Below are 27907 nucleotides of genomic sequence, written 5' to 3'. Positions count from 1 at the left end.
ATTGAAGAATTGAACTTAAATAGAGAAAAGAGTTCTAATCCTAATTGGGAAAATAGTTCCCTTATTCTAATAAACTACTAAAATATAAAAGGAAATAGTTCCCTTGTCCTAATAAACTACTAAAAGATAAAATAAAAATATTCCTAGAATATGAATAAAACTTATCTACCTAAATAAGATTTATCTACCTAAATAAATTTAAAATATATACATATTTCAACACCCTCCCTCAAGTTGGTGCATATATATCAATCATGCCCAACTTGCTTACAAGAAAATCAAAGTTTGTCTTAGAGAGTCCTTTGGTGAGTATGTCAGCAATCTGTTGTTTTGAAGGAACAAACGGCATGCGCACTTGGCCTTCTTCAATCTTCTCCTTGATAAAGTGTCTATCAATCTCAACATGTTTAGTTCTGTCATGTTGGACTGGGTTGTGAGCAATACTAATGGCAGCTTTACTATCACAGTACAACTTCATTAGTGAAATTATTGGTTTCCTCAGCTCTTCCATAATTCTTTTTAACCACATCATTTCACAAATTCCTTGAGCCATTGATCTAAACTCAGCCTCTGCACTATTTCTTGCTACAACACTTTGTTTTTTGCTTCGCCAAGTCACAAGGTTTCCCCAAACAAATGTACAGTATCCTGATGTAGATCTTCTATCTGTTATTGAGCCTGCCCAATCTGTATCTATATAAGCTTCAATTCCTCTTTGTTCGGATTTCTTGAAGAATAAGCCCTTTCCCGGTGAACTCTTTAAGTATCTTAGAATTCGAAACACTGCTTCTTCATGTTCCTCCATTGGGGAGTGCATAAATTGACTCACTAAACTCACTGCAAAAGCAATGTCTGGCCTTGTATATGATAAGTAAATTAACTTACCAACTAATCTCTGGTACTACCCTTTATCAACTAATCGACCTTCTTTATTTCCGAATTTTACATTTGGATCAATTGATGTGTCAGCTGGGCGGCAACCACTCATCCCAGCCTTTTTTAAAAGATCAATCACATATTTTTTCTGAGAGACCACAAAACCCTTCTTTGATCAAGCAACTTCCATTCCAAGAAAGTATTTCAAAGGACCCAAGTCTTTAATCTCAAACTGCAATGCTAGATGCTCCTTGAGACCCCTTATTTCATCCACATCATCTCCTGTAAGAATGATATCATCAACATAAACTATAATAACTGCTATTCTACCTTTTTGTGAATGTCGATAGAACATTGTGTGATCAGCTTGCCCTTGTGAGTAACCTTGTTTTTTAACAACTTGAGTGAATCGTTCAAACCAAGCTCGAGGAGACTGCTTCAGACCATACAAAGATTTCTTGAGTTTACATACTCGAGTTCCAAATTTTTTTTCAAAACCTGGAAGAGGATCCATGTAAACTTCTTCTTCAAGTTTTCCATTTAGGAAAGCATTCTTCACATCTAACTGCTGTAAAGACCAATCAAGATTAACAGCAATTGATAAAAGAACTCTAACGGAATTTAATTTGGCCACTGGAGCAAACGTTTCAAGATAATTTATCCCGTATGTTTGAGTGTACCCTTTAGCCACCAACCGGGCTTTATATCTATCTAAAGATCCATCTGGTTTAAATTTGGTTGTGAACACCCATTTACAACCCACTGTTTTTTTCCCTACAGGTAATTCCATTGTTTCCCATGTACCTGTTTTTTCAAGAGCGCGCATCTCTTCTAAAATAGCCTCCTTCCACTCAGGAACCTGTAAAGCATCTTTCACATTTTTTGGTATTTGTATAGTATCGAGACACGAAACAAAGGTTGAGAATGTCAAAGACAAAGCTTTATAGGATACAAAGTTAGACATGGGATATTTGACAATATTTCTAACACCTTTTCTTTTGGCAATTAGAATATCTATGAGTTTTACCTGGACTTTTGACAGGATCTTGCGGGTCGGATTCTTGGTGATGAATCTGGTGGATTTCACTTTCTTGATTTCGATTTCTTCTTGAATAAACAATTAACTCCTTTGTTTGTTTTTTATTCTCATGATTAGACTCTACACCTTCATCCTCCTTTTCATTAACATTAACATCATTAATTTCTGTGTTAATTATAAATTCGCCTTCCCCATTATTAGAATCCCTATGTTGTATATTCCTAATCTTTTCTTGATCAATTATAGAATCTTCCTTAGTATAATTCCCTCCCTGAAGATTAGAATCAAAATAAGATTGTGTTTCAACAAATGTGACATCTATGGTAATAATAATCTTCCTATCAATTGGATCATAACATTTGTAACCCTTTTTAGTAGAAGCATAACCAACAAAGACACATTTTTTGCTCTAGGATCTAGTTTACCTTGGTTGTGAAGATGAACAAAACACTACACCCAAAAACTCGGAGGATAAATGTGATCAATTTAGAGTTAGGAAAATTATCTTTAAAGAGACTAAAAGGAGTTCTATAGTTTAGAGTTTTACTGGGCATTCTATTAATAAGATATGTAACTGTTAACAAGACTTCGCCCCAAAGATAACGTGGTACCTGACTAGTGAACATCAAGGCTCTGGTTACTTCCAAAAGATGTCGATTTTTTCTTTCTGCAATCCCATTTTGTTGTGGTGTATTTGTACAAGAACTTTGGTGGACTATTCCATGTTTGGTTAAGAAAACACCTAATTGGTCGCTAAAAAATTCCCCACCATTGTCAGTCCGAAATACTTCTATTTTCACACCAAATTGTGTTTGCACCATAGCATAAAAAGATTGAAACACATTTTTAACTTCATACTTATCTTTTAATAAAAACACCCAATAAAGTGGAGTATGATCATCAATAGAAGTGACAAACCAACATTTTCCTGAAAAGGTCGAGACTCTTGAAGGTCCCCAAACATCACTATGAATTAACGAAAAAGGTTTGGAGGCTTTATATTTTTTAGGTGGAAAGAATGACCAATGATGTTTAGCCAATTCACAAAATTCACAATGATATGAAGAAGGACTTTTATTTTTAAAAAGATTAGGTAACAAATATCTTAAATAGTAAAAATTAGAATGTCCAAGCCTATAATGCCAAATCATAACCTTATCAGAAACAGAATTTAAACATAAAGTAGTTGTTGGTTGACTTAGATGGTCATTTTCAAGAAAGTAAATTCCACCAAATTCTTTAGCATTGCCAATCATTCTCCCCGAGACCATGTCCTGAAACTTACACATAGAGGAGTCAAATATAACATGACAATTTGAGGACTGGGATAATTTACTGACCGATATGAGATTACAAGCTAGATTTGGCACGTGTAAAACATCATGTAAAACCAAGGAAGATGAAATTTTGACAGTGCCTTTCCCGGCTATTGCCGAGAAGGACCCATCTGCTACTTTGATCTTTTTGTTTCCTGCGCAAGGTGTGTAAGTTGAAGAAAGAAAATGACTACTAGTCATATGATCACTAGCTCCAGAATCAACGATCCATGTGTTTGTTTTACAAGGCTTGACACTGAAAAAAACAGAAAAATCAGTACCTAATTGGGCAACAGAGGAAGAAGGATTATTGGATGAGTTAGGAATTGAAGAATTCATCTGAAATTGTGGTGATTGAAAAAACTTGTGTAGATGCTCTAATTGTTCCTTAGTGAATGGAGACTCTTCCAGAGAACTTTGGCCCTTATAATTTCCATTAGTTGTTTGGAAAGCTCTGCTATCCCCTAATTGTGAACCACGACCATTGCCACTCTTTTTTCTTCCATTTGTCGATTTCCCATGGAGCTTCCAACACGTTTCTCGAGTGTGCCAATATTTTTTGCAGTGATCGCACCAAGGTTTTTTCTTATCTCTAGTGAAGGCTGTTTTAACCATGATGTTACTAGAGATTTTAACCTAGCTCAGATGCCATGAAAGCTTTCAAGAGAGCTTTTAATAAAACTGCTCTATATTATTAATTGAAGAATTGAACTTAAATAGAGAAAAGAGTTCTAATCCTAATTGGGAAAATAGTTCCTTATTCTAATAAACTACTAAAATATAAAAGGAAATAGTTCCTTGTCCTAATAAACTACTAAAAGATAAAATAAAAATATTCCTAGAATATGAATAAAACTTATATACCTAAATAAGATTTATCTACCTAAATAAATTTAAAATATATACATATTTCAACATATCTAACCACATCTGAATGTAATTCATCCTTATCAAATCCATATCTTCCCAACATGGATACAAAGGGTGGAGTTTTGTATTCTTGTAGTAGATTTTTAATTTAATCTATTAAGAAGAGATTTCACTGAGAATGTAACACTCTTATTCAAGCATTGTGTGTTCAAACCTCCTAAATCTTCAAAATATCATATCCAGTATTCCACTTATATAAGATGATCAATGCCATTGGAAAACAAATATGGACAAGTTGGTAAGTGAACCTGATATACTGCTTGTATGACTTGGAGCCAGGACTTTCAAGTACATATAGAAAAGGCCCTACTAAGCACAAGTATCGTCGCTGCCATACAGCTTCCCTATTTCCCACACCCTATCACATAAATATTGCAGAAGGGGGTTAAAGAATTGTCAAGAAAATAAAACCAGATAAAAAACAAACATGCATGTGCACACACACACAATGTATATGGAAGAGAGAGAGAGAGACCTTCCTACTAAGAACAGACAACCAACCCTCAAAGTCAGCTTGATTCCAAGCATAAAGCAGATCTGGGCTGTCGTTTTCCTCCTCTTGGAATATTTTAGTTACTTGCATTAATCTATGGTACCGAGCAGGAGAAAAGTGAAATCCTAAAGATGGTAATTGTATAGCAAGCCTTGTTGTCGGGTATGACGGGTTCTCTAAGCGAATCTGTATGTGATATAAAAATAATGACCTAAAAGCACTCAACATTATAAAAACATTTAAGGGAAATTGTCTACAACTTTACCTGCTGAAGCTTTAAGATTACCCCGCATTTGTCAATAACGGGCAAGAAACTAAGACCATCAGTGTTGGTAGAAGCCGCAGACTTCTTTAGAGATGTTTGGCTCCAATGGTAATCACCATCAACCAAAAAAGCAGACACATCACTTAAAACCAAATCAAACTGCGAATACAAATCCAGCTCCTCAGGAGATGTGAGTGCATTGTCATCCTGAAGATGTCAGCAAAAATCCTTATAAATTATACATTCCAGATTATGCAATTAAGATTCTCTTCATCTTCAAACCTGTGAACGAATGATCAAATTTCCCAAATCAAGAAGAAGCTTTGTGGAATGCTTGTTATCAGGTTGAAATTCAGTTGGAATTGTAATCTTAGGAGCTGCAATATCCAAATCTAGCAGAAACCTACAAACAGGTAAAAATAAATACTTTGCATATAAATTGCATACTAATAACTAAAATATGTCTTCTCAAAGTCAATGGGATAAATATATCAATCAAACGAACATAGAAGAGTACACAAAACATGATATGTAAGACCCCAAAATGGACAACCCATATCACCCAACAAGCCACATCCAAATATTACAGCTTACATACCTAGAAAACTGCCTTACAATGAAAATTGAAAGATAAATAATCAATACCAGTACGGTGAATCTAAGCTTTCAATTTTCAGTTACAAATTCAATACAAGGATTAATTAATCCTGGAAAAATATACTGATTAAATCAAAATGGGACAATATCATATGAAACTTCCTAGTTTGTGTTTTAGCCCCTCATGAAAGGCTCATGAAGCAATAACAGTTATCACATCGATAAACATAATTTCAGCAGCTATATAGGACTCTAAGACATTATATCCCCTCCCCCCCAATGGAGGGAGAAGAGAGACAAGACAGCAGCAGCGGTAAGAAACATTAAAGGACTTCAAAAGAAGAAGAAAGCAGACACGGAGTAGCCTAGCAATCCTTGGAGATACCAATATGGTCACTGTCGCAATTTTCAATGTAAAGTAACATACCTGGTATGGTCCTTCAAAGCCCTGTTCACTTGTTGCTGAGCAGACCGTTTTACTTCATCAATTGTCATCTGATGATCATTTAAACATGCCATTAGGGAACCAGACCAATCATCACTTGAATATGCTAGTGCTAAAAAGAACTTTTCTGAAAGAATAAATTATATGAAACCATGATAAATTTTATTCTTACTGGTGATACAGGAAAAATCTATGTTAACAAATTTTATTTTTTAACTCTGATTTTAGTAGAGTTGTTTAAAGAATGTGCCCTTACAACTTACAACAACTTAAAACAGGAGCATCTAGTTGCTTTCATTAATTTCAATATTATTTACCTTCCCATCAGAAACCAGAATTAAATATTCTACAATATTTAGTAGTCATAAACTCGAAATGATATACTATTCTACAATATTTTAAAGTCATAAACTCATAATGATAAAAGTCTTTTCTAGTGACCTGGCTACAGAAAGCTCTCTTCAATAGAAGAGAAAAGGATATATAAGCATAGTAAAACCTGTACAGCAGTTGCAGTTTCCAGTGCAATTGTGTGGCCCACAGCTGTATTGCTTTCAAAAAATTTGGCAATTTCATCGAGGGAATCCTTGAGATACTGACCAAAGACATGGCATTAACAAATCAGTATACAGTCCAAAGAAATTACAATTCAAGAGTTAGGAGTGATTCCATACAGTCACATAACAAGGAGAAGCTTTAGCAACCATGCTCCAGTCTACTTTAGCATCAAAAGGCTTATAGCAGAAGACACCAACTAAAGAGTCAGCTGTAGTCGCACTCTGCATGAACAAAGGCAGAATTAAGCTGCCGCTACTGTTGGGGAATTATGTAACCAATCAAAAAGCAATTGTGAAGAATGAAAAAGGGAAATTGGACTTTAGCAAGAAACCTATGTAACAAATAAAATAAAATAAAAAACAAGTCTGAAAATGCAAGAGGAAAATTAGACCTGAGCAAGAAGACCATTAGGAGATGATAATTGATATGACCCCAGCTTCACACCAAACACTTTCGTCTCTGGATAAAGCTTAATGGAGCAATCAAGTCCTTCACATGATAAATCAGCAAGACATGTATGGGCCCCATCCAGAAGCTTTGAAGCATTATGTTTCATGTGAATCTCCAAAACAGTCTGAAGAATGTCAGGTTTTTCATCAATCATAAGCGACTGCCCATCTTCATCTTCCTTATATCCTATAATTTTATTTAATTGCTGCCACTCCTCTTCACTGAAATGTAATGATTCAGTTTCATCTTTAAAAGATTGACTGCCCCTGTAATTGTAAGAACAGGTTATTTGTAAATTCTACAGCATCATAGGAGTTTATTAATTAAATTGTAAGAACATTTGTACCATCCAAATGACCACCATGATTGTTTAGCTTTCTGCTTCTTCAAATAGTTTTCTGATTCTATTGACTGCTCAAGAAACTTGTGCGCCAACATTCTGCATAATACCAGGATATAGTCCTCATCTAGATCGAAAAGTCACTTCATTGAACCAAAAATATAGTGAAGTGTTCAGAGTTTAGAGTTGTTATGCACATCCATATGACAAGCCCAGAATACTTATGCCTGTGTCTACAGACATCAACAAACTTCTCACTTTCTGTTCAGTCTCCTGATGTCTCTCTAACGTTAATAACATCATAATTAAGTGGCAGTTAGCCTTAGCTATATTGAGCAACTTCATCTATCGCCATCCAGTATAGATTGAAGTTAGATACCTATAAGAATTTGAAAATGAGAACGCTAGAGCAAGTTTTGACATGAAGCTAAGCAGATTAAGATTGGAGTGGTAGGATTAAGTTCATTATGCAGTTAGAATGCACATGCTGTTGTTCAATGTGATGCACGAAACCCTTGGTTCTTGTCAATGGGTAGCAGTCTACTTCGGCGTAAATAGTTAAATCCAAGAGAAGCAGTATCAAGGGAATAAAAGGTACACTTATTAAGGAAGAAACCAGCCAAAGGAATACATTACCTCCACTGCAGTATAAGTTCAATATCAAGTTCACGATCAAGTTCCTCAATTTCTTTATTGTCATCAACTACTGACCGATTCACGTCAGATTTAAGCAGTGATGCATAGAGGGATATATATTTCTTCCGCAACCTTGTATATTTCAAAACCTGTTCCCATGACAGTTTTCCACTGCCAAAACAACTAGTTTCTTAGAAAATGCATAACCAAAAGAAAATCCTGTGAAAATCCAATCATGGTAAAAAAAAAAAAAAAAGAAAGAAAGAAAGAAAGGCGAAAGCTCCCCATTTGCACAAACTTTATGCCCGAGCTTCAAAAAAAAAAAAGAGAAATAAAAAACCAAAGCAGAAAATCTAAGACATGGACCATCCTCTGTCGAATAGTACTGACTTTCAAGACTTAACACACATAGCAATTTCCAGGATGATGCAGATTAAAGGTTTTATCTTTGTGCAGGTTAATCATATGAGGAGATGTTGTGCAATAAACAATAAAATCCAGGACAGAAAGAAACAGAGTTATCTTGTTTAAGCACCTAGCCTTCTTCATCTGATCAGAAACAGCTTTGTAAGCATACTTCCACCAAGACCTTGGATCTGACTTCAAAGTGAAAGACGGACGATAATGGGCATATTTCAACCTCTGATTGAAGGCCGTGAAGTTGTCAGCCAATTTTAAAATATCCCTGTATCCATCCTACATATACAAGGATAATAAAACCATTAAAAACCTACCTTCAATATAAATAAAGCACTTCCGGGATAGAAACACTAGAAATAACCTTTGACAAACAAAGTGTGACATTCTCCAGGCTCACTGCTGCTTTTTGGAGAGGCTCATCACTATTAGATGATTGATTTTGCCGCAGCTTCATGTACTTTGCATCTCCAGTCACTGGCTGCAGGATATAGCTGTGCTCTTCTGTAGGATGATCAGCTGGCCTTCCATCTTTTGTACCGAATCTGAAAACCTGCAGTTCATGGGAAACAAGGACACTCTTGGTCTAGAACTGAGAAAAGCAACAGAAATCAGTATACATGTTAAATTCAAAAAGTGATAGGGGAATACCTGAACCCACTCAGCAGGAAGTAAATCCTCCCACGGCTCTTTGATATGCCATGGTGATATATCAGAATCCAAGTAAAGAGCAAGTCGATCCAGTTCAACAGACTATAAGAAGAGGGAATAAAAACAAAAATCAGTCATCATAAATAATAGTTAATAAATAGAATTCTCCGAAGGAAGTATGAACTTGAGGGGGCAGGGAATCAAAAGGATCAGAGTCTCGAAAAAGCAGTAGTCAGCAGAAAAAGAGCTCCGGTGGTCACAGTGGTGTGATGTATACCTTCTGTGATGACTAACGATGACCTGCCAGAGGCAGTTAACAGCCCTGAAAGTTAGGATGGTTGCATCAAACAGCTTCACAGGGGGCCGGACCAACAGCCATTTTAAGTGGCAATGACTCATTAAAGTAAGCAAAGTTGATAAACCACAGTTTTGGAATGAAATAGTTTATAGGTCTGGGCTTAGTATAGAAATTTAAACCCAATGAAGAAGAAAAGGAACTATAGTTTTTGCTAAAACTGTGCAGCATCAAGAAGCAACCCAACAACGAATGAATCTCTTTTTCTATAATCATAGAGAATAATTTTATGATAAAATAATATGACAAAGTCTTTTTACGATAAGTCATGCCTCAGTGAACTTCTGTCCGTCAAAAGTGATTGAAACATTGAAAAATCAAATTTTGTTATTTACTAAAAGAGGTTTACCTTCTGTATACGATCCAATGCACCGCCAGTAACAAAAGTCTCCTTCCCATTATCATCAACAGTTACAGCTGAGAGTTTCTCCAATGTAAGGCCAGCTGCAAAAGGGTGGCCAGGATTGCTAAAATGAAAAGGGAGAAAAAAAAGCACTTAGTTCCACACAAATTGCTAAGAAAACAGGACATCAACCTTTAGGTTTTTTTGTACCTCTCAAGATCCTCATATCTGATGTGAATATTAGAGATTGAGAGCTTCAAGTTACCAATTATTGTGCTGATAAGGGATCCCAACCATGATTTATTCTTCAAAGACAAAAATGTAATTTTAAATCATAATCAGAAACCAAATATAAAGTTCAGTAAAGGAATGAATCAAAAGTCAAAAGACTAAAATTTTTTGGCTCATGCAGAACAAACATTGGCAAATATCAGAAATAAAATGCAGAATCAAGGAAAAAGAAGTGGAATGCAGGTATGCTCCGAACACAGAACATAAAACAGACCTATTGGTCTAACATAAGCTACCTCATATCACCAGCGGTTATAATGATTCAAGATATTTGAGAACAAAGAAACTTCTTAAAACCTAGATGCTCAAGGGTCATAAAGGGAAAATTCGTAGAAAACACAGACAAGGATCATAAAGGGCAAAGCTTATGTATGGTAAAAGAAAGTCTAAAATGTAGAAACCTAATTGTTCAAATATATAACCATGAAAAGGGTTTTGACCAACTAATGACAATCGTATGTTCAATAACAACGTATTGACAGTCTCACTAAAATACCATTTCAGGCTTTAACTGGTGCAGTCTCTCTAACAGCTTCGTTTCCATTTCCTATTAACAAAAAGATTTAAATTAGTATAACAAATTAAATATAAAAACAAATTTATATGGTTAATAGCATCAACATACACACTGCTCATCAAGGTCTTACCCGTACTCGGCTTTTCTTAGCTTCTTGGATAGCATCCTCACTATAGCCTTCAACTGAGGTTGCAGGTTCAGCTAACAAGAAAATGCGATCTAAGTAAACCAAAACTGGATCCTGACCAAGCCTACTCCATGGAACCTGAAGTTGGCATATGAAACGTCCATGCTTATAAGAATGAAATGAAGTTTACAAGAATTAAATAATGCATTTTAGACAAAAGCTGCATAAACAACTCAAGATTTGCCTGATGTTTGTTGCCTCTCTTTAGGAGGACCAACATCCAAGGTTCAGGTCTTGTTTTCCTCACTCAGACTTCTCATATTTACCGAAGTTAATAGTGGCATGCAAAACAGCAGTCTTATTAAATTTGCAGTTCAACATTATCATGCACGTCTCAGGCATAATATACTACCAGCCAGTCACCACTGCCATACAGTCACCATAATAATAACTTCACCTCAACCATCTTCAAGACCAGCTTCATCACTTTATAGATTTCACACTCATGAAATTTATGATTATAATTTGTTTTTAAATTCAATCAACCAGCCACAAGCAAATGAAAAAACATCCAGAACATAGAGCAGACCCCATATGTTAATAAAATTTTATGACAACAACAGTTTACACCACAAACCTTGAGTTTAACTGATCCAAGAAACCCTGCTTTAACCTTCACCGGCAACTTCAATGCATTAAGTGCCTCTGGCTTCAGTTGCATATTTGTTAGTTCCACATCACCTGGTTTTTTTTTTTTTCACAATTCAAAAAATAAAAGAAATTAATGCATATTAGTCTAAGACACCCTCTATACTTAATGGTCACTTAAAACCAATATTATATCATTAAAATTTGACTAACACTTCCATCCACATTCAAAAATTAAGCAAGTAACACTATACCGATCAAAAAAATGACATTTGATTCAAACAAGAAATTAATGCATACTAGTCTAAGACACCTTCTATACTTAATGGTCACTAAAAACCAATACCATATGATTAAAATTTAACCAACACTTCCATCCAGACTCAAAAATTAAGCAAGTAACACAATACCAATATAAAAAGAAATTAAATTTAATTCAAACCAAACCAACACTCACCTTGACTACATCTCTGCTGTTTAACCTCATCGGATCAAAACACTTACATACCCTCAATTATAGTCGAAAACCCAAACTACCCAAGTATCCAAATGACTCAATGAAGCAAATAAACGTTCAAAACCAATACATGAAGCATAAATATGAAAATTAACCATAACGAATGAACTCCATCAGCAGTTTCATACACTTAAAAACCAAAAAAATAAAAACAGAGAACCCCAGAAACAAATATCAACAAACCTTGCCAAACACTGATATTAAGAGCTTCTTTATTGAGACCTATCACGTAATTCCCCAAATACCTCTGCAAGAGGTAAGCCACTTGATCCTTCAACATTTCTGGGAATTTTTTTTTTTTTTGGTTGGATTCTTGAATTTGATTGTCCAAAAGATACTAAAGATCAGAACAATATAATAAGGATGTTAGAAAGACTGTAAATATTTAGGCAAATAGCAAGGAAGAAATGAACAAATCATCGGTTGTTGTCGGCCTTTTTTTTTCCTTGAAGATTACATAATAATAATAAAATTAATACTATGATAAAAATTATGACTTTTTCCTCCAAAAATGCACTGCGCGCGTATCCGCAGGCTGCTACGATTGGTCTTACGATATAAAGTATTTTTTTTTGGGTAGTTAGGATATAAAATTTTTTAATTTGGTTAAAATATGTTATAAGTAATTTTTATTTTTTATTTTACGTTTAAAATTTATTAGTAAAAATATCATAGAGATTCTTGCGTAAAGAGTGAATTTTATTTGGTCTATTTACTCAAAAATAAATAAATTAGCTCTTATACGTTAGAATAAATAGTAAATTACTCATTCATTCTGTTAAAAATTTTACCTATTTCTGTTGTTAAAAACTAGTTCATGTACAACAAAATGAACTGCACATTTTGTCACTCACGCCAATTTTTAAAAGTAGAAATTGATGAATTTTTTAATAGAAATAATTATTTTACTCTTTGATGTAAGGTACGATGACTAATTAGCCTATTTTGCTCAAAATTGAGGTAAAATGCAACCTAACTCCAACTACAGGGCCCCTATGGTACTTTTATTAAATTTAATCTCCTATTTTTATTTTAAGAAATGTAGTCCTCTACTTTTCGAGTTTGAAAATGCAAATTCAATTACTAACATGTTTAAATTCTTTTACTAAATTCAGGTTTATTTACGGTTTTTTATTATATGACTACCAATTAAGATTTTTTTAATGATGCATTATTAAATTTAATAGAAAAATTTATCATAATTAACAATTAACTTGAATTTTAAATTTTAAAAAATAAAAATTTAAATTTAAAATATACTAATACAATTATTTAAATCATATTTTAACCTTTTGATTTATATAAGTGAACTTTTCATTTTTGAGTCATATATATATATATATATATATATATATATATATATATATATTATAACCATGAAGGTCGAGGGAGATACATTGAACAATCAGAATTAATACGCGGCTGACGATGATTGGCCTGATGAATATGATAAAATGATGGTGGTTACAGCTGATTATTACACTGTAAATTCAATTATTTTGAAAGAAGACCCTGAATATCAAATAAATTAACTACCATACCAATCAAACTAAAGCAAGTGGCAAATTCATCAAGTACCTATACCAACAACAAGATGACACGTACACAAACTTTGTTGACTGATGACGTGTGCAAGTTCATTGTGAGGGAAAAATTTTCGAGTAACCACCACGGCTTTGTCTTTAAAGTGCCACGTGGAGTCACTGCCAAACAGATGTTACTTTCGTCACTTACTCACGTGTTCATTTCAATGGTTGCTTGTTTGACTTACAAAACTCTTTTTTTAATGAAAAAAATATAAATTTAATCTTCAATAGTTATATTTTTATTTTTTAATTAAATTTCATTATTAACCTTTTAAAAGTATTGAATCATTTTTCTTTAATAAAAATACGGACTAAAACATTATTTTTTTAAAATGAAGTTGGCATGACAATTCAATAGTAGTCCTTTCACACTTTATTTCAACATGATACTATTTATTACAAATCAGTAAATGTCAACCTGAATCTAGGTAGAGTCCAGGTCGCCTACTTGTGACGCGGATAAGTTCTATCAGACGATTGAGTACGAGGCCAGCCATGAGAGGAGAGCAATGGGTGTTCACAAACCCAGCTCGCTAAACAAGTTCATAGGTTGAGCTCACACAAACCAGGGAAAAGTAACAATCTCAACTTGCACGCATCCAAGGAACTCGCAGAAGGGGGACTACATGTTCCATGAGCAACCCAAAGTGAAACACGTATGCAACAAACTTGGAGCCTGCACGGAATGTCAGTACCAATAGCAGAAAGGACCGCGTGCTCTGTAGGCAACCCAGAACGAAACATGTGTCCAACAGACCTAGAGTCCGCACGAAATGTCACTACTAGAAACAATGGAGTCAAGACAAAACTATGGGGTCATATAGTGAGCTGTAATAGCATGTATAAATACCCAAACACTATTTATTTTATATGTCACGTCAATAAATAATATAAAAATTATAAAAATTAAATAATTTTAAAATAATCATAAAAAAGTAACAATATTTGCATGCAATACACGTGGGTTGTCATACAAACTACTATATTTAAATTTTTGACATTTTAGTTAGTAATTGTATTAAAAGAAACACCAATTCGACTCTTTTTCAAAAGGTTGAATGTTAAATTTGACTTTTATTGAAAGTTTGAATGTCAAATTTAGTTCAAAAAAAGAACAAGAGTCAATTTGATAATTGATGTAAACATCAATGGCTAAATTTGATGTTGTGCCTAAAAAAGTTAAGATATATCATAAGTTTTTGTCCTCTTTGAAATTTGGTACCTGTACTTTTGTTTTCAAAAATTTAGTCTTATTTTTCAAATTACGAAATTTAAGTCAAACTGATAACATTGTTAAATTTATTGGTTCTGCATTTTAAAATAAAAAACACTCATTTGATAGCAATGTAACTAAAAAATGAATTTTGTAATAAACTTGAACTTAAACAAAAAAAAATTCAACTATTTCATATCAATCATATGCCAATTATCACGTCATGTAAAACACCGTAATCAAAAATTCAAGTTCAAAATACTTACAATTTTAACTACTATATTGAATTTTTAAATAAAAAAATAAAAAAAATTAATGTTTATGTTTTAAATATAGAGATTAAATTTTAAATTTTATCAAAATATAAGGACTAATAATATATTTTACCCTTTAGAGATTGTATAAAGAAAAAAAAGTGTACTTGGTATTATTGAATTCTAAAGACTTTGGACCTAACCTCAGAAATTGAAGCCCAAGCCTAGTGCTTTGTTCTAAGACTTCAACAAGAGTTCACTTTGAAGTAAATGCTATTATGGTCTCTACCAAATTGGACCACCCAAACCCAATTTATTTATTCTTCAATAATAATAGTCAAAAGTTAAGACTTACATACCTAATGCCATTTAGTCAAAAAGTTCACAAAAGCAAACAACAATTCTCAAATTTTGAAATTCCTTAACTAAGAAGCAAAGCCCACTTTTTCTTCCTTTCTTCCACTATTTTTCAACATGTTAAGCAATAGGAAAAATAGAACTTAAGCTTTCATATTGGTAAAGGTTTTATAAATATTTTATATTAAAAATTAGATTATATTTTTATTATTTATTTAAAATTAAATAAATTAATTTTATACATCAAATTAAAAATAAAATAACCATCCTATTAAAAATTTTATTTATTTTTATTTTTAAAAACTAACCCTTAAAATTAATATAAACTATATGTAACACACCCATGTCAATCTTTAATATTACAAAAGATAAAATTTTAAAAAAATAATAAATAAAAACTAATTTATTTATTTTAATAAAATATAAAATATAATCAAACTCTTAATAAAAACCTCCGAATAAAAAGAATAAAAAAATAAAGCAAAAGGGGAACATCTTTTATTAACTTCCACTTAATATCAATTTACATTTACTACACAAATATACCCAGAAGGGCCAATAAAAAAACCATACCCTTCTCACCATTCTTTTCATTTATGCATTAACGTTTGTCAAAAATTATCCCAAAAAGAAAACACAGCATGATAGGGTTAATACAAGCTTATATCACATTCTCATATAGTGTGTTATATAACATTCACAATTAAAAAAACAAAGAAACCCCTAAAAATAGGCTTCTTCATGGATCTTCATATATATATATATATATATTTTCAACTATTTATATGGTAGATATGTTGGTTTCAAGCAGCTGCAACAGTGCTTGTTCTAAAAGGATAATCTTCAGCTTTGGTTGGAGATTTGGATGATTTCCTTTGGTCTTTCTTCTTCCTCAATGCTTTCATTGATGAAGAAAAGCTCAAATTGTTTTCTTTAGCTTCATCCATGTCTATTTGTTCTTGCCTACACTCTTCACTACAAAAAGGTGTGTCCCCTCTGCAACATTTTTCAACATATAACTAAGCACCCATATATCACCGACGAAATGGTAAAACTATGGTGAAAATCTTGATTATATTTTATTATTTTTATGCAAAAATTAATGGATTAATCTCTATAAATATGATCAAATAGTAAACTGATATTTTTATTAAAAATATCATTTGAAAACTGAATTTTAATAGAAGAAATGAATGAATGAGAGAAAGGAATTTAAACCATATGTGCATGAAGATAGGGAAATAAGGACTAAACCTGTACATGAAGATGTCCTTATTACCCCCAAGAGGTTTCTTGCAAAGGAAACAAGCATCCAAGAAATGGGGTTGATGATGATCTTCAAATCTGCCATCATAAAACCTAGTAGACCTTGGAGAAGAAGAAATCAAACATGAAAAAGAAGAAGAAGAAGAAGAAGACATGTTCCTTAAACTATTATTCCTCCTTGAGAAACAAAAGGGTGTTGAGAAAAACCCATTTTGGCTATGGTTTTTGTAATAGCTTCCATCTGAATATCCAACACCCTCCATGCCTGCAAGTGAAGCTAAACCATCATCTTCTTCAACGAAACAAGGCTTCCTTGAAGGTACAAAACAGTCCATCTTGGTTCAAAAAAGGTGGAATCTTTGAAGGGAAAATGAGAGAAACAAGGAAAATGGGGCGGAAAAACAAATGATGGGTGTGATTTTTTATAAGGGAAAAGAACAATGTTGAGAAAAAGATTTACAAACAATGGCAGGTTTTCAGGGATATCAGTCCAAATGAATCCATTGGCTTAAATGTACACTTATTAACTTGAATAAGCTTTGAAATGATTCTAGTGTTTTGTATTCACTTTTGACGTATTTGCCATTGGTTTGTATTTGAAACTACCAAAGAGCCATTTGGTTGAGAATGATAAATCTAGGGTGAATTTAATAGTAACTTGGGGTAGAATTACCATTGAGAACCCTGTATTAGGAGTAAGATTGATTTTGTTCCTTTACTTAAAAAATAACAAACTAGTTTCTGTACGTTAGATCAAAGAGTAAATTGGTCCTTTTTGTTGAAATTTTTATTCATTTCTATTGTTAAAAAATGATATGGGTGACGAAAAATGTATCTAGGGTTGACGTATAGGGACCAGTGTTTAATAAAAATAAATGAAATTTTTAATAAAATGATCAGGTATTAATTTTCCCATTTTTCAGCAGAACGCCCAAAATACAATCCGACTCCTTATACAATAACTTTCATGATACTTTTACCAGAAACATGATGATTTTGAAACCTAAAAAGTTGAAGGATTAAATTTTATATGTGTGAATAGTATAAGGTTTAAATCATATTTAACCTAAATCAAAATATGGTTGGTGAAATACTTTATTTTAAAATAAAACTTAGGTGCATAGATTGTTTTTATCGTATCTGTTATTTTTGATACAATGTCTGAAATTATTTATAATCTCTCCTCAACCTTTGTTTTTATCGTATCTGTTATTTTTGATATAATGTCTGAAATTATTTATAATCTCTCCTCAACCTTTAAATTGAAAGATAATACGTTTTAACACAATCAAACACATATCCTTGAACTAAAACTCAATCGGCTAGATGAAACACTTCTCTATAATACTAATTTAATGATATTTTTTTTTTCAACTAATAAAATTTATTTTGTCATTAAAACTTGTTAGTATCAACTAATTATTCAATGTCCTTTTCAAGTTCTTTTAAAAACACGCGTTTCGAAGATGAAATCAATTTCTTTTTGGGTGATTTACACTATAAGCTATTGAATTTAACATCAATTCATATAAGTCCCAAATCTTCAATTTCATCATCTCAGATCAAGGAATTGCTACCATTAATATATTATATCACTAATTGCGCTAACTTCATTAATTAATTTTAGAGATAATTCTTAAATTTATACATGAATTCTGGTCCAATGTGCAATTTGATACATAAACTTTAATTTGGTACCATTGTACACATAAAACTTAAATCGAGGTTCATATGTATATATAAAACTTTGATTTTTATTTAACTACACTCATCTAAATAAATGAATACGTACATTTATTTTTATATTTGATTAATATAATTATTTGTGTTTTGCTAGAATGTCAATATGTATTAATCTGAGTAAACCAATAGGTATGAGAATCGTGATTGAGAATGTTACCGTTTGGTCAAGACTATTCAAAATTTAAAAAATATAAAAATTAGAATTGAGCAAATTAAAATACAGATACTAAATTTACAATCTACGCAAAGTATAGAGTCTAATAACAAAATTTGACCAAAAAAATAAGATGGCGATTTCGTGGTTTGAGGAAGATGAGAAAGGGTAAAAAGGGAAAATGAAAATTAGTAATCCTCTCAAGTAAGTTTTCCAAAAGGGTAAAATAAAATAAAAATCCAATGGCCCACACAGACCATATTTCTAACGTCAAAATTTGAATCAGGGCCCACGCTCGGTGCACTGCGCGTTAGGGTAACGACCACACCGCCATATAGTCTAGTCTTAGGCTCCTAAAAAAGAATTTCAATAATATTATTAATAATATTATTATTTTTAATCAATTTTGGTGAGTCTCTCTCTAAAGAATTTAGGACACTCTACCAACTCATATATATATATATATACATACATATATTGTATTAAGACTTTTCTTTGTCTTCATATTAACTACTAAGACTTTTTGAAATTGATTGATGTTGAAATTCAACATTTACTTCACATTTTTCCTTTTTTTGAAAAAATAATAATTGGTAAAAATATGATACTGATTTTTATATTAAGAGTTGAATTACATTTTTACTTCATGTACTAAAAATAGTAAATTAGTCATTGTATATTAAATCAAAGAGCAATTTAATCTTTCTATTAAATTTTTCATATATTTCTACTGCTAATATGCTGTCCTTATACATCAGCATGCCATGTGTAATTTGTTTGGTTATTTCGTTAGCTGTGCCAAATTTTTAATAGAATGAATCAATTTGCTATTTGATCTAACGCACAATAATTAATTTACCTATTTTTCAATAAATGAGATAAAATACAATCTGACTCATAATATAGAAGCTTCCATGATATTTTTACCTTTAATAATTTGATATTCATGTTTTTTTTCCTTTGTAGGTAATTAAATATCCTTAAAATTAAATGAAATCATACTGTATAATAAATGATTATTTGATATAATTGTATGTTTTAACTCTACAAGCGATTATCCTTGAAAAATAAAGCAATGAGATATATAATTATTTTTAATTCGCTTGAAGAATTAAAAATTGTTATTAATATCTATAAAAATATTAAAACTTTAATTATCTTAATACACGAATTAATCGGATAACGACTTGAAAATTTAAAATAATAGCATATTCATATAACTCAAAAAGAAGATACAAAATTATTTGATAAATTTAAATTATAATAAAATAAATTAAAAAGATAGCTAAGATTTTTTTTAAACAACACTGTATACTCTTTATGCTACCTACTATTTTTTTTAAATGTAATATAGATGAATTATAAATCAAAAATATTACAAATAAGTGTTGGGTGCAAAAGTAAGGTACATTATATTTTTAATGAGAAATACTGATTAGAATTTTAGAGCGATATTATTGAGAAGAAAAGTCATAATAAAAAGAACATGAATGATACTAGAATATTATATAAATTTTTAAATAAAATAAATATTATTTAATTTTCACCCTAGAGTAAATGTCACATATAATTAAAATCATTTAAAATTAAAGCTACTTTTGATATTTTTAATCACCTCAAATTTTATGATAATTTCTATGGAACCAAATTTATGAGATTTTTTTTTTTAAAAGTACAAATTTCCTAATTTTTATTTATGTAATTAATTAGATTGACCCAAAACAAAAGGTGAAGAAACAAAATATCTTGGGGATGTAGGCCATTTCTTGGATTACAAGCAATTGCTATTTAATTGTATTGTGTTAATTTTTTGAAAAATTAATTTTATTATAAGTTCTAATTATATCTTTATTTTTTTAACATAATAGTTAGAACTATTCGTAATCTCTCCTCAGCCCATATATGCACTCAAACTCACGTCTGGCATTGATAATAATATCCATATTAATCGAGCTAATATTTAATCGATGTATTGTGTTAATGGTTAATTGCATATTAACTCAATAATTATCTATTTTACACGATGATTTGTTAAGTAAATTTAATTGTATGCCAAGTTAGATGCCTTTACTTGTATGTCACATTCTATAATAAAATTATTTAATTTTGTTTTAATTGGTAAAACTATAAAGTTGTTAAATTAAAAACAAGTAAATGGATAAGTAATACTTAGTTACTCTTAAGAGTGAAAAAATGGATTCATAACATACTTGAATTTATTTTTTATTTAATAAAATAATATATTTTTATATATAGTAGGTGGAGTTTTACCTTCTTTGTTTTTTATGAATGGTCATTTTGGATGGACGTTTATTTCTATTGCAATGTCTTTAGTTTTTTTTTTCTTTACGTTACAGTATCACTATAGTATATAATCTTACTATCACCGTTGTTTTTACACTAACAACAGGTAAATGCACCACTCACTATAGCATCTAAAAGCAAGCATGTCTTATTAATATTTTTTACAGTAATGTCAAAATCTGTGAACCGGTCTTGAATATTACAAATTTGTGAACCAAAATTCTAATAACTTTTTTCTCCAATTTTCAACACTGATTGTCAAATTAAGTTGGATCTAAGGTATATTATTCTACTCGCTGATGGATACTGATCCACCATACCAATTGTTGAATCATTACTTAGAGCTCGCTAATCAAACTTTAAAAAAAATCAGCAGCCAAGTAACTTAATAAAAACTTTTAAATAATTCAGTGACTTAAATGAGACTTTTTAATAGTTTAATAATTATTTTATAACTTTTAAAATTAAGTAATTAAAATATAAATTTAATAATAATTTAGTTACATTACGCGAAATTTACCCTTAATTATAAAATAATTTTAAAATCTAGAAAAAATTTTAAATGCCCCACTTTCAACGAAGTTGATTGAAGTCTATGCTTGAGACATTGGGAGTGTACAAACCTAAAATCATTAAAGAAAAACAGAAGAAAAAATAAATGCATAATAGTGGCGGTAGACCCACGCGCCACTAATGCAAGTAAGACTTAAATTCCCAAATCATATTTAAAAACTAACATTTTCTTTTTAATTTTTTAATTTCTTAAAAAAAAAGGGATCGACAGTTACGATTTCATCTTAACGTCTCTCTTCACTCAACAACCTGTTACGTCACTCACTTTTGCTATTTTGTCTCAAATGCTTGTCGTTTTCAATTTCATCCCTGTCTCGGGACCCACTTCCCGAAATAACCCGAAATTAGGGACCATTTTCACATTACCCTTTTTCGAAACAAAATTCAATTATTTTTCTAATTTTAAATAGATATTGAAAAATAAAATATAGTAATTAATGACCAATAAAAGTACAATAAATTCACTTTAGCCAGTGTAATAGGATTTTTTTCTTTAATTTTTAATGATTTAAGGTGAAAGTAGTTTTTTTTTAAAAAACGAAAATTAATTTAGATACATAATTTCGTAAGTTGTTTTTAATAATATAATAAACATCCTTAATCAAGTTTAATTTAGTACTTATTATTTTGTTATTAAAATTTTAGCTTTTAAATAAAAATTAAAAATGTCTAATTCTACTACCGGTTTTGTATTTTTAAAATTTCAAATTTAATCTCTTTATTTATTTAATTTAAAACCTTTGAATATTAAAACATCGTGTATTTAAATTTAACAGAAGTACATTAACAGTGTTATTAAGTTAGTTATAATTTTTTTAGAAAAATCAGATAAGTAAAGTGATTAAATTCTTGAAACTAAAGGAGAGGACTAAAATTCAAAAATTCAAAGAGTACAGGGGCTAAAAGAAGAATTAAGCCTTGATAAAAACTGAGCAAGGCCCATTTTACGAGGTTCTTTTTCTTTGTCACCTGCCGGTGACAATGCACTGTACACGTCTGCCTTAGTGCCTGTCACGGCCGCAGCACTTCCTTAATCATTACACGTGGCAACTCAGAAACATTACAAAACACTTTAGATAATTACGCTGTATTCAATTTTGACGGTGCTAAGAGCAGGGATCTCCTACGGAGAGATTTCGTATTGTCGGTTTTGCTTATTCCAAGAATTAACGGTTGAGATTGCAACGAGGATATTTGCCTTTTATGATCTGAAAATTAACATGACCAATGGTCAAATATAAACGGTTGAGATTGCATCAAGGATATTTGCCTTTTATGATCTGAAAATTAACATGACAAATGGTGAAATATAAACGGTTGAGATTGCAACAAGGATATTTGCCTTTAATGATCTGAAAATTAACATGATCGATGGTCAAATATAACGGTTGAGATTACATCATGGGCAAAAATTATATTAGTAACATTCAATTATGATTTTTTTTTGTTAATTAATTATAAAAAGTTACAAAATAATCATTTAATTAAGTTTTTTTATTAATTTTTGTACTTAAGTTTGATCTCGAGCTCAAGTTCGGCTTAATAATTAAGCTTAAGGTTAATAATATTAAGGACAATCACTAATAGCTCGAGCATGAGTTCAACTCGATAATTACCGAATTGAGTCCAAAATTTTCTTTTTCAATTGAACTTAAGTAGCTTGTGAGCACTTATGCCTCATTTACATGTTTGAGGTGGAATCAAATCTTTAACTAGCTTGTGAGCACTTTTTTCTGGCAAATCACACAACCTTAGGCGATTTATTTGCTTCAAATCTGTCTAAGTTAACTTAACTCTCGAAAGATGAGGATTCTCATGAAAATTCTTAAAGGCATCAAAATATAATGGAAGTAACTCAAAGCGAATGAGCAATGAAATAATTGAAAAGCCATAAGAAAGCAATGCACACAAGTTATTTAATTAAATGCTCTCAAATATATTATTTAACTCAAGAAAAAAAATACAATGTAATGATTACAAATGAGGGAGAATACCCCCTATTTATAGTTGAGTTCTTCTGAATCTAATAGTATAGATTAATTAGAGTCCAAAGAGATGTAAATTCTATATAATCTTATCCCTTAGGAATTACATTAACCATGATAACTCTAGTTTTACTGGGCCACCAATGCTTCAAGTAGATGGGCTTCTTCACGAGTTCCACGAATTGGGCCAATTCAAGTAAGCCCTATTTAATTAGTTAACCTCCATGAAATGTTCTGTATGCATTCGTCATGAACTTTGATCCCCAACCCGTGACACTAGGGTGTGCCATAAATTAGGGTGTTGGTTGATAACCTGAAAATTAAGTACTAAAAAAAACAAGTGTTGAAAAATTAAGTATTGAAATTTTAAATGCTAAATTTAAGTTCTAAAATTATTTGATATATTACTTAAAATTAATTTATGGATATAATTAATTTTTTTGATAAATATAGTTTTAAAATTATAAAATATATATTCTACATTTTATCTTTTAATTTTAAAATATTTCACATTATTCTAAACAAAATTAAAATTTTAATATAAAGTTTTTATACTATTAAAATAAATAAAATAAATTAAAATAAATTAAAAATATTTCACATTAAGTGATAAGTAACTCTTATCTATATTTTTATAGAAAAATCTATCAAATTATTTTATTTTAAATTATGTATAAAAGGTTAATCATTAAAATAATAATAATTAAAAAAAAGAGAGGTGCGGTTGACACGTGAGTTATGTTAACACGTAGCAGAAAGTGTGAGCATTAAATAATTACACGTGGACAATTGCATTAACTTGGGTGACACTTAAAGATTTGATTCCACCTCAAACGACAATACATTCAAACAATAAAAAAAGATTCCGCCGCGTGTAATAATCATTTTGTACCACGTCTGTCTCCCAAGACCGGGCATGTTCTGGTCTTATTAAATTCACGTCCTCAGGGGATAAGTGGAAGGCCTTTGTTCATTGGAGAAAATGAGAAGCCCATGGTCTAAAACGCACAACTTGGGGTTGATGGGGAAAGCCCAATGTGGGCTATTCAAGGGTGTATCGGCAAAGGTGAAAAGCAACACCACAACGACCACCTTTCCTGTGGAGTGTTGAAGCTTTGTTAGGTTTGTAAATCTAAGATGGCTTGTTATTTCACACACACAAACATCATTAGCCATATGTGAAAATGCCCCTGAGTTTATAAAAATATATATTGTGGAACCTACATTTGTAAATAGGATAATTTTTCAAAGAGAGAGATTTGGTAATGTTTTTCATTTTGGTCCCTGATTTTTTTTTCTACATTAGTTTCAAAAGTTGATTTTTTTTTTCAATGTGATTCCTAAATTTGAAATCTGTTTATGTATGATGGTGTGAGACATTGGGATTTCACTACATCATTTATTGGATTTAAAAAAAAAAAATCTTTATATTTTTCTGTATTTTTAGATGATGATGTGGCACAATCTCATAGTGCTATGTTATCACATTTTAATGAAGTCTTAAGTTTGGGGATCAAATTGAAAAAAGCTATCAAGTTCTAAGACTAATATGGATAGAAAAAAAGTTCAAGGACCAATTATTTTTAAGACAATTATCAAAATTATACATTAACTTTGGTTTAATGTTCAATTTGGTACATGAACTTTGACTTGTTGCAATTATACACGTGAAACTTAAATTGTTTGTGTATGTAATATATCAATGTAAAAATTTAACTAAATTAAAATTTTATGTATAAAAATCACACAAAATCAAAGTTTATGTATGACAATACAATTCTTGTATAGTTTAGATATTTATAACTTTTTATAGTAAAAAAATTCACAATCTCTCAAAGTGTCATGTCATTACACCTTAATGAAGTTCAAGTTCATAAATTAAGTTGAAAAAAGTTGTTAAACTCTGAAACTAATATGATCGCAGAAAAAGTTTAAAGACAAAATTGAAAAGAGTTATTAAATTCAGGAACTAAATGTTATTTTATCTAATTAGTCCCCACCTTTTGGTCCATAGGATGGATGCCCCCTTTGGGGCTTGAGAAAACATGGGAGGAGTGTGCCATGGTCCATAGGGTGGATGGCCAACTTTCAGTCTTTGATGTTGGTTGTTGAACTTTATTTCCAACTTTTAATGGTAGAAAGCAACTTGCTTCTTCCTAACAAAATCAATAGTGAATAGGTTTAATTCTGCTTATAGTCCCTATACTGTTCACACATTTTAAATCTAGTTTTCCTATTTTTAGTTTTAGGAATTTAATCCTTATGGAGTTCAATGGATAAAACCGTAAAAGGACTTCATGCCATTTGGCCTATGTGGTGGTTTTAAGCTAAAATAATTGCTTGTGTGGCCAAATTTAAAATTGCTTGTAAGCCATGTATAGAAAATAAGTATCGACTTTTAATCTATTTTCACGAAAGAATGCTAAAGAACCTTACAACCCTAAATTTAAAATCGAAAATTTTACAATCCCAGATTTAATATTTTTATTTGTTCTTAGCCTCCCAAAAATGTAATTTTAGCCATATAAGTAATTTGTTATTTAATCCAATTTAATGAAAAATTTTATGATAGTATTATCAATTAGATTGTAATTACTAAACAAAAGAAATAGAAAAGCTAAATTAGTTCCAACAAGAAAAAGTTAAAATATGCCGTTAGTCTCTGTACTTTGAAAAAAAATTGATATTTAGACCGTGTACTTGAAAATTCAAAATGAAGTCTTCCTATTTTTTTAATTCTAAAACATCAGTCCAATCATTAAAGTTATAAGCATTTTCCATTGAAATTTATCAATTTGACATGTTGATTAAGCTATCATTATGTGAAAAGGGCATATGATTTACAAGAAATAAACATATAAAGTTGACAAATTTTAATGAAAACCACCAACGATGAAAAGTTAGAAATCAAAATTTTAAAACACGTGAATTAAATTTAAAATATTTTCTAAGGACAACAAAAAATCTCAACTAAAATCAAAATATAGGGACTAATTGCATATTTTAACCAAAAAAAAAAAACACCAACAAACAACAAACATTTGTACTATGCACTTTGCTTTACATGCAATCTTACATAAAAAAAGAAAAAAAATAGCACAACCATTGATTCATTTCACTCTAAATTATTTTATTTTTCAATGAATTTTTGTGTTTGGAAGTACTTTTATCACAATATTTTATATCATTTCATAACCTATCAACATCTTTTGCAATTGATTGAAAATTGAAAGGCAAATGAACTTTATAGAACAAGTCTTGGCAAAAAAAATAGTCATTTTGAATAATTGCCTTAATTTTGTCCTCTCTATTTTCCTTTTCACAAATTTCTAGCCCTAGCTATCAAAGGAATGGTTCTCCTTTATTGACTTCTTTTCTTTTTTCCTACAAAATTTCATTGATGTTTTTTTAATTTTGTTGTTGAAGTGGGTAAATGAATAGGAAATAGAAACTTCCCGATGTATTACATTTTGTGTTTTGGTACAATTTAATTAGATTAAGTATCATCGATTAAGTCTTAACTCGATTGGTATGGATATTATTGTCAATGCAAAAGGATATGGGTTCGAGTGTATTGAAGCGCATTATCCTATTATTTATAGGTTGGGGAGGGGTTATAGATAGTTCTAGGTATTGTCTTAAAAAAGAGTAGATATGATCAGCCCCGACCCCTCAGAATTCGGGTTTAATTTTTGGACAATTTGCCCCTTTATCCCTTATTAAAAAATCTTTACTAAATAGAAGGGAAAAAGAAAAAAAAATTCAATTGAACTTTTGCTTAGTTAGCATCATTGTTATTGCAACGATTAAAAGGACGTAAATTTTGAGCAATGTTTTAATAATTAGATCGATGGTTGAACCAATCAAACCATCAATTCTCATTTCAATTAGTTCTATTTTTAATCTTAATTTTTTTATTTAATTTCATTCATATGCCACCCTTATTCTAGATTGATATATTGATTGGTTTTCGATCTAACCGATTGATTCAATAACACTGAATTTTATGGAGTTATGGATAATAATAAAAATGGTATAGAAAATGAAAGTTTTTCATTGGTCTAGTGTTTCCTAAACTTGACCTAAACTTGACCCAAACTACAATTTCCAGTTTTGGGCTTCAATCAAATAGCTAAAGTGATTGATGATGCAAAAACCCAAGGGCTAAAGGCAAGGGAAATCATGAAAACACAATAAAATACCCTACTAGAAAACCTAAGAATAGGAAGAAAAAGAAAAAGCAACCATGAAAATCAATTCACCCATACCTTATTGTCACCAATATATGGGATGAAATGTGTGAAGCACTCAAATAGGTTTTTGAACTTTGATATTTACATTTCAAATTTTCTTTAAGATTCACCCCAAAAAAGAGAGATTTTTTCCTTTTTGATTTGAGTGAAGCATATGTACATGACCCACTTAAAGCCCTAAAGTTGGAGTTGGTAATTAATGAAATGAATCATCTCGTGAATTTCTTTATTACCAAACATCAAAAACTCCATGGTTTAGTTTCTTAGACATGATTATAGTCATATGCTTTTTCATGGATACCCCCCTATCTTGTGATTCAAGATAGGTTTTTTCTTTATTTTTTTCAATATTTGTAAGTAATGTTAATATGGCTTTTAACCCCAATCTTCTTTTGAAATGTTGTTCTT

The 27907-nt window shown here is 30.8% G+C and overlaps 2 protein-coding genes across 2 annotated transcripts in view; both read right to left on the bottom strand.

Annotated features, from left to right (window-relative positions):
- LOC108482794 (uncharacterized) overlaps window positions 1-12362 on the bottom strand; it is a 40938-nt gene extending 28576 nt beyond the window's left edge. The window contains exons 1-19 of the mRNA XM_053025730.1: window positions 11995-12362; window positions 11284-11387; window positions 10650-10784; window positions 10499-10549; window positions 9922-10016; window positions 9718-9835; window positions 9014-9115; window positions 8727-8915; window positions 8481-8641; window positions 7946-8116; window positions 7316-7408; window positions 6911-7235; window positions 6636-6740; window positions 6461-6556; window positions 5944-6011; window positions 5202-5322; window positions 4920-5126; window positions 4637-4840; window positions 4410-4519 (exon numbers count right to left, since the gene is read on the bottom strand). Of these exons, the coding sequence (XP_052881690.1) occupies window positions 4410-4519; window positions 4637-4840; window positions 4920-5126; window positions 5202-5322; window positions 5944-6011; window positions 6461-6556; window positions 6636-6740; window positions 6911-7235; window positions 7316-7408; window positions 7946-8116; window positions 8481-8641; window positions 8727-8915; window positions 9014-9115; window positions 9718-9835; window positions 9922-10016; window positions 10499-10549; window positions 10650-10784; window positions 11284-11387; window positions 11995-12091 (2552 nt within the window). The 5' untranslated portion in view covers window positions 12092-12362. The remainder of the gene's footprint in view (window positions 1-4409; window positions 4520-4636; window positions 4841-4919; window positions 5127-5201; window positions 5323-5943; window positions 6012-6460; window positions 6557-6635; window positions 6741-6910; window positions 7236-7315; window positions 7409-7945; window positions 8117-8480; window positions 8642-8726; window positions 8916-9013; window positions 9116-9717; window positions 9836-9921; window positions 10017-10498; window positions 10550-10649; window positions 10785-11283; window positions 11388-11994) is intronic.
- Window positions 12363-15697: 3335 nt separating this feature from the next.
- LOC108481962 (FCS-Like Zinc finger 2-like) lies at window positions 15698-17030 on the bottom strand. The gene is made up of 2 exons (XM_017785066.2): window positions 16476-17030; window positions 15698-16217 (listed from the first exon to the last, which is right to left on the bottom strand). The coding sequence occupies exons 1-2, from the start codon at window positions 16820-16822 to the stop codon at window positions 16025-16027; spliced, it is 540 nt and encodes a 179-aa protein (XP_017640555.1). The 5' UTR covers window positions 16823-17030; the 3' UTR covers window positions 15698-16024.
- Between the last annotated feature and the right edge of the window lie 10877 nt (window positions 17031-27907).

The sequence above is a fragment of the Gossypium arboreum genome, chromosome 1 (genome assembly GCF_025698485.1).
Source record: "Gossypium arboreum isolate Shixiya-1 chromosome 1, ASM2569848v2, whole genome shotgun sequence".
NCBI lineage: Eukaryota > Viridiplantae > Streptophyta > Magnoliopsida > Malvales > Malvaceae > Gossypium > Gossypium arboreum.
The sequence above is the reverse complement of the archived record's forward strand: the minus strand, read 5'-3'. Positions and strand labels throughout refer to the sequence as shown.

Coding starts and splice junctions, on each gene's coding strand:
- LOC108481962 (XM_017785066.2), bottom strand. CDS start 16,822: ATGGACTGTTTTGTACCTTCAAGGAAGCCTTGTTTCGTTGAAGAAGAT. Junction 16,218..16,475: donor AAGGACATCTTCATGTACAG/GTTTAGTCCTTA, acceptor AAAATGTTGCAG/AGGGGACACACCTTTTTGTA.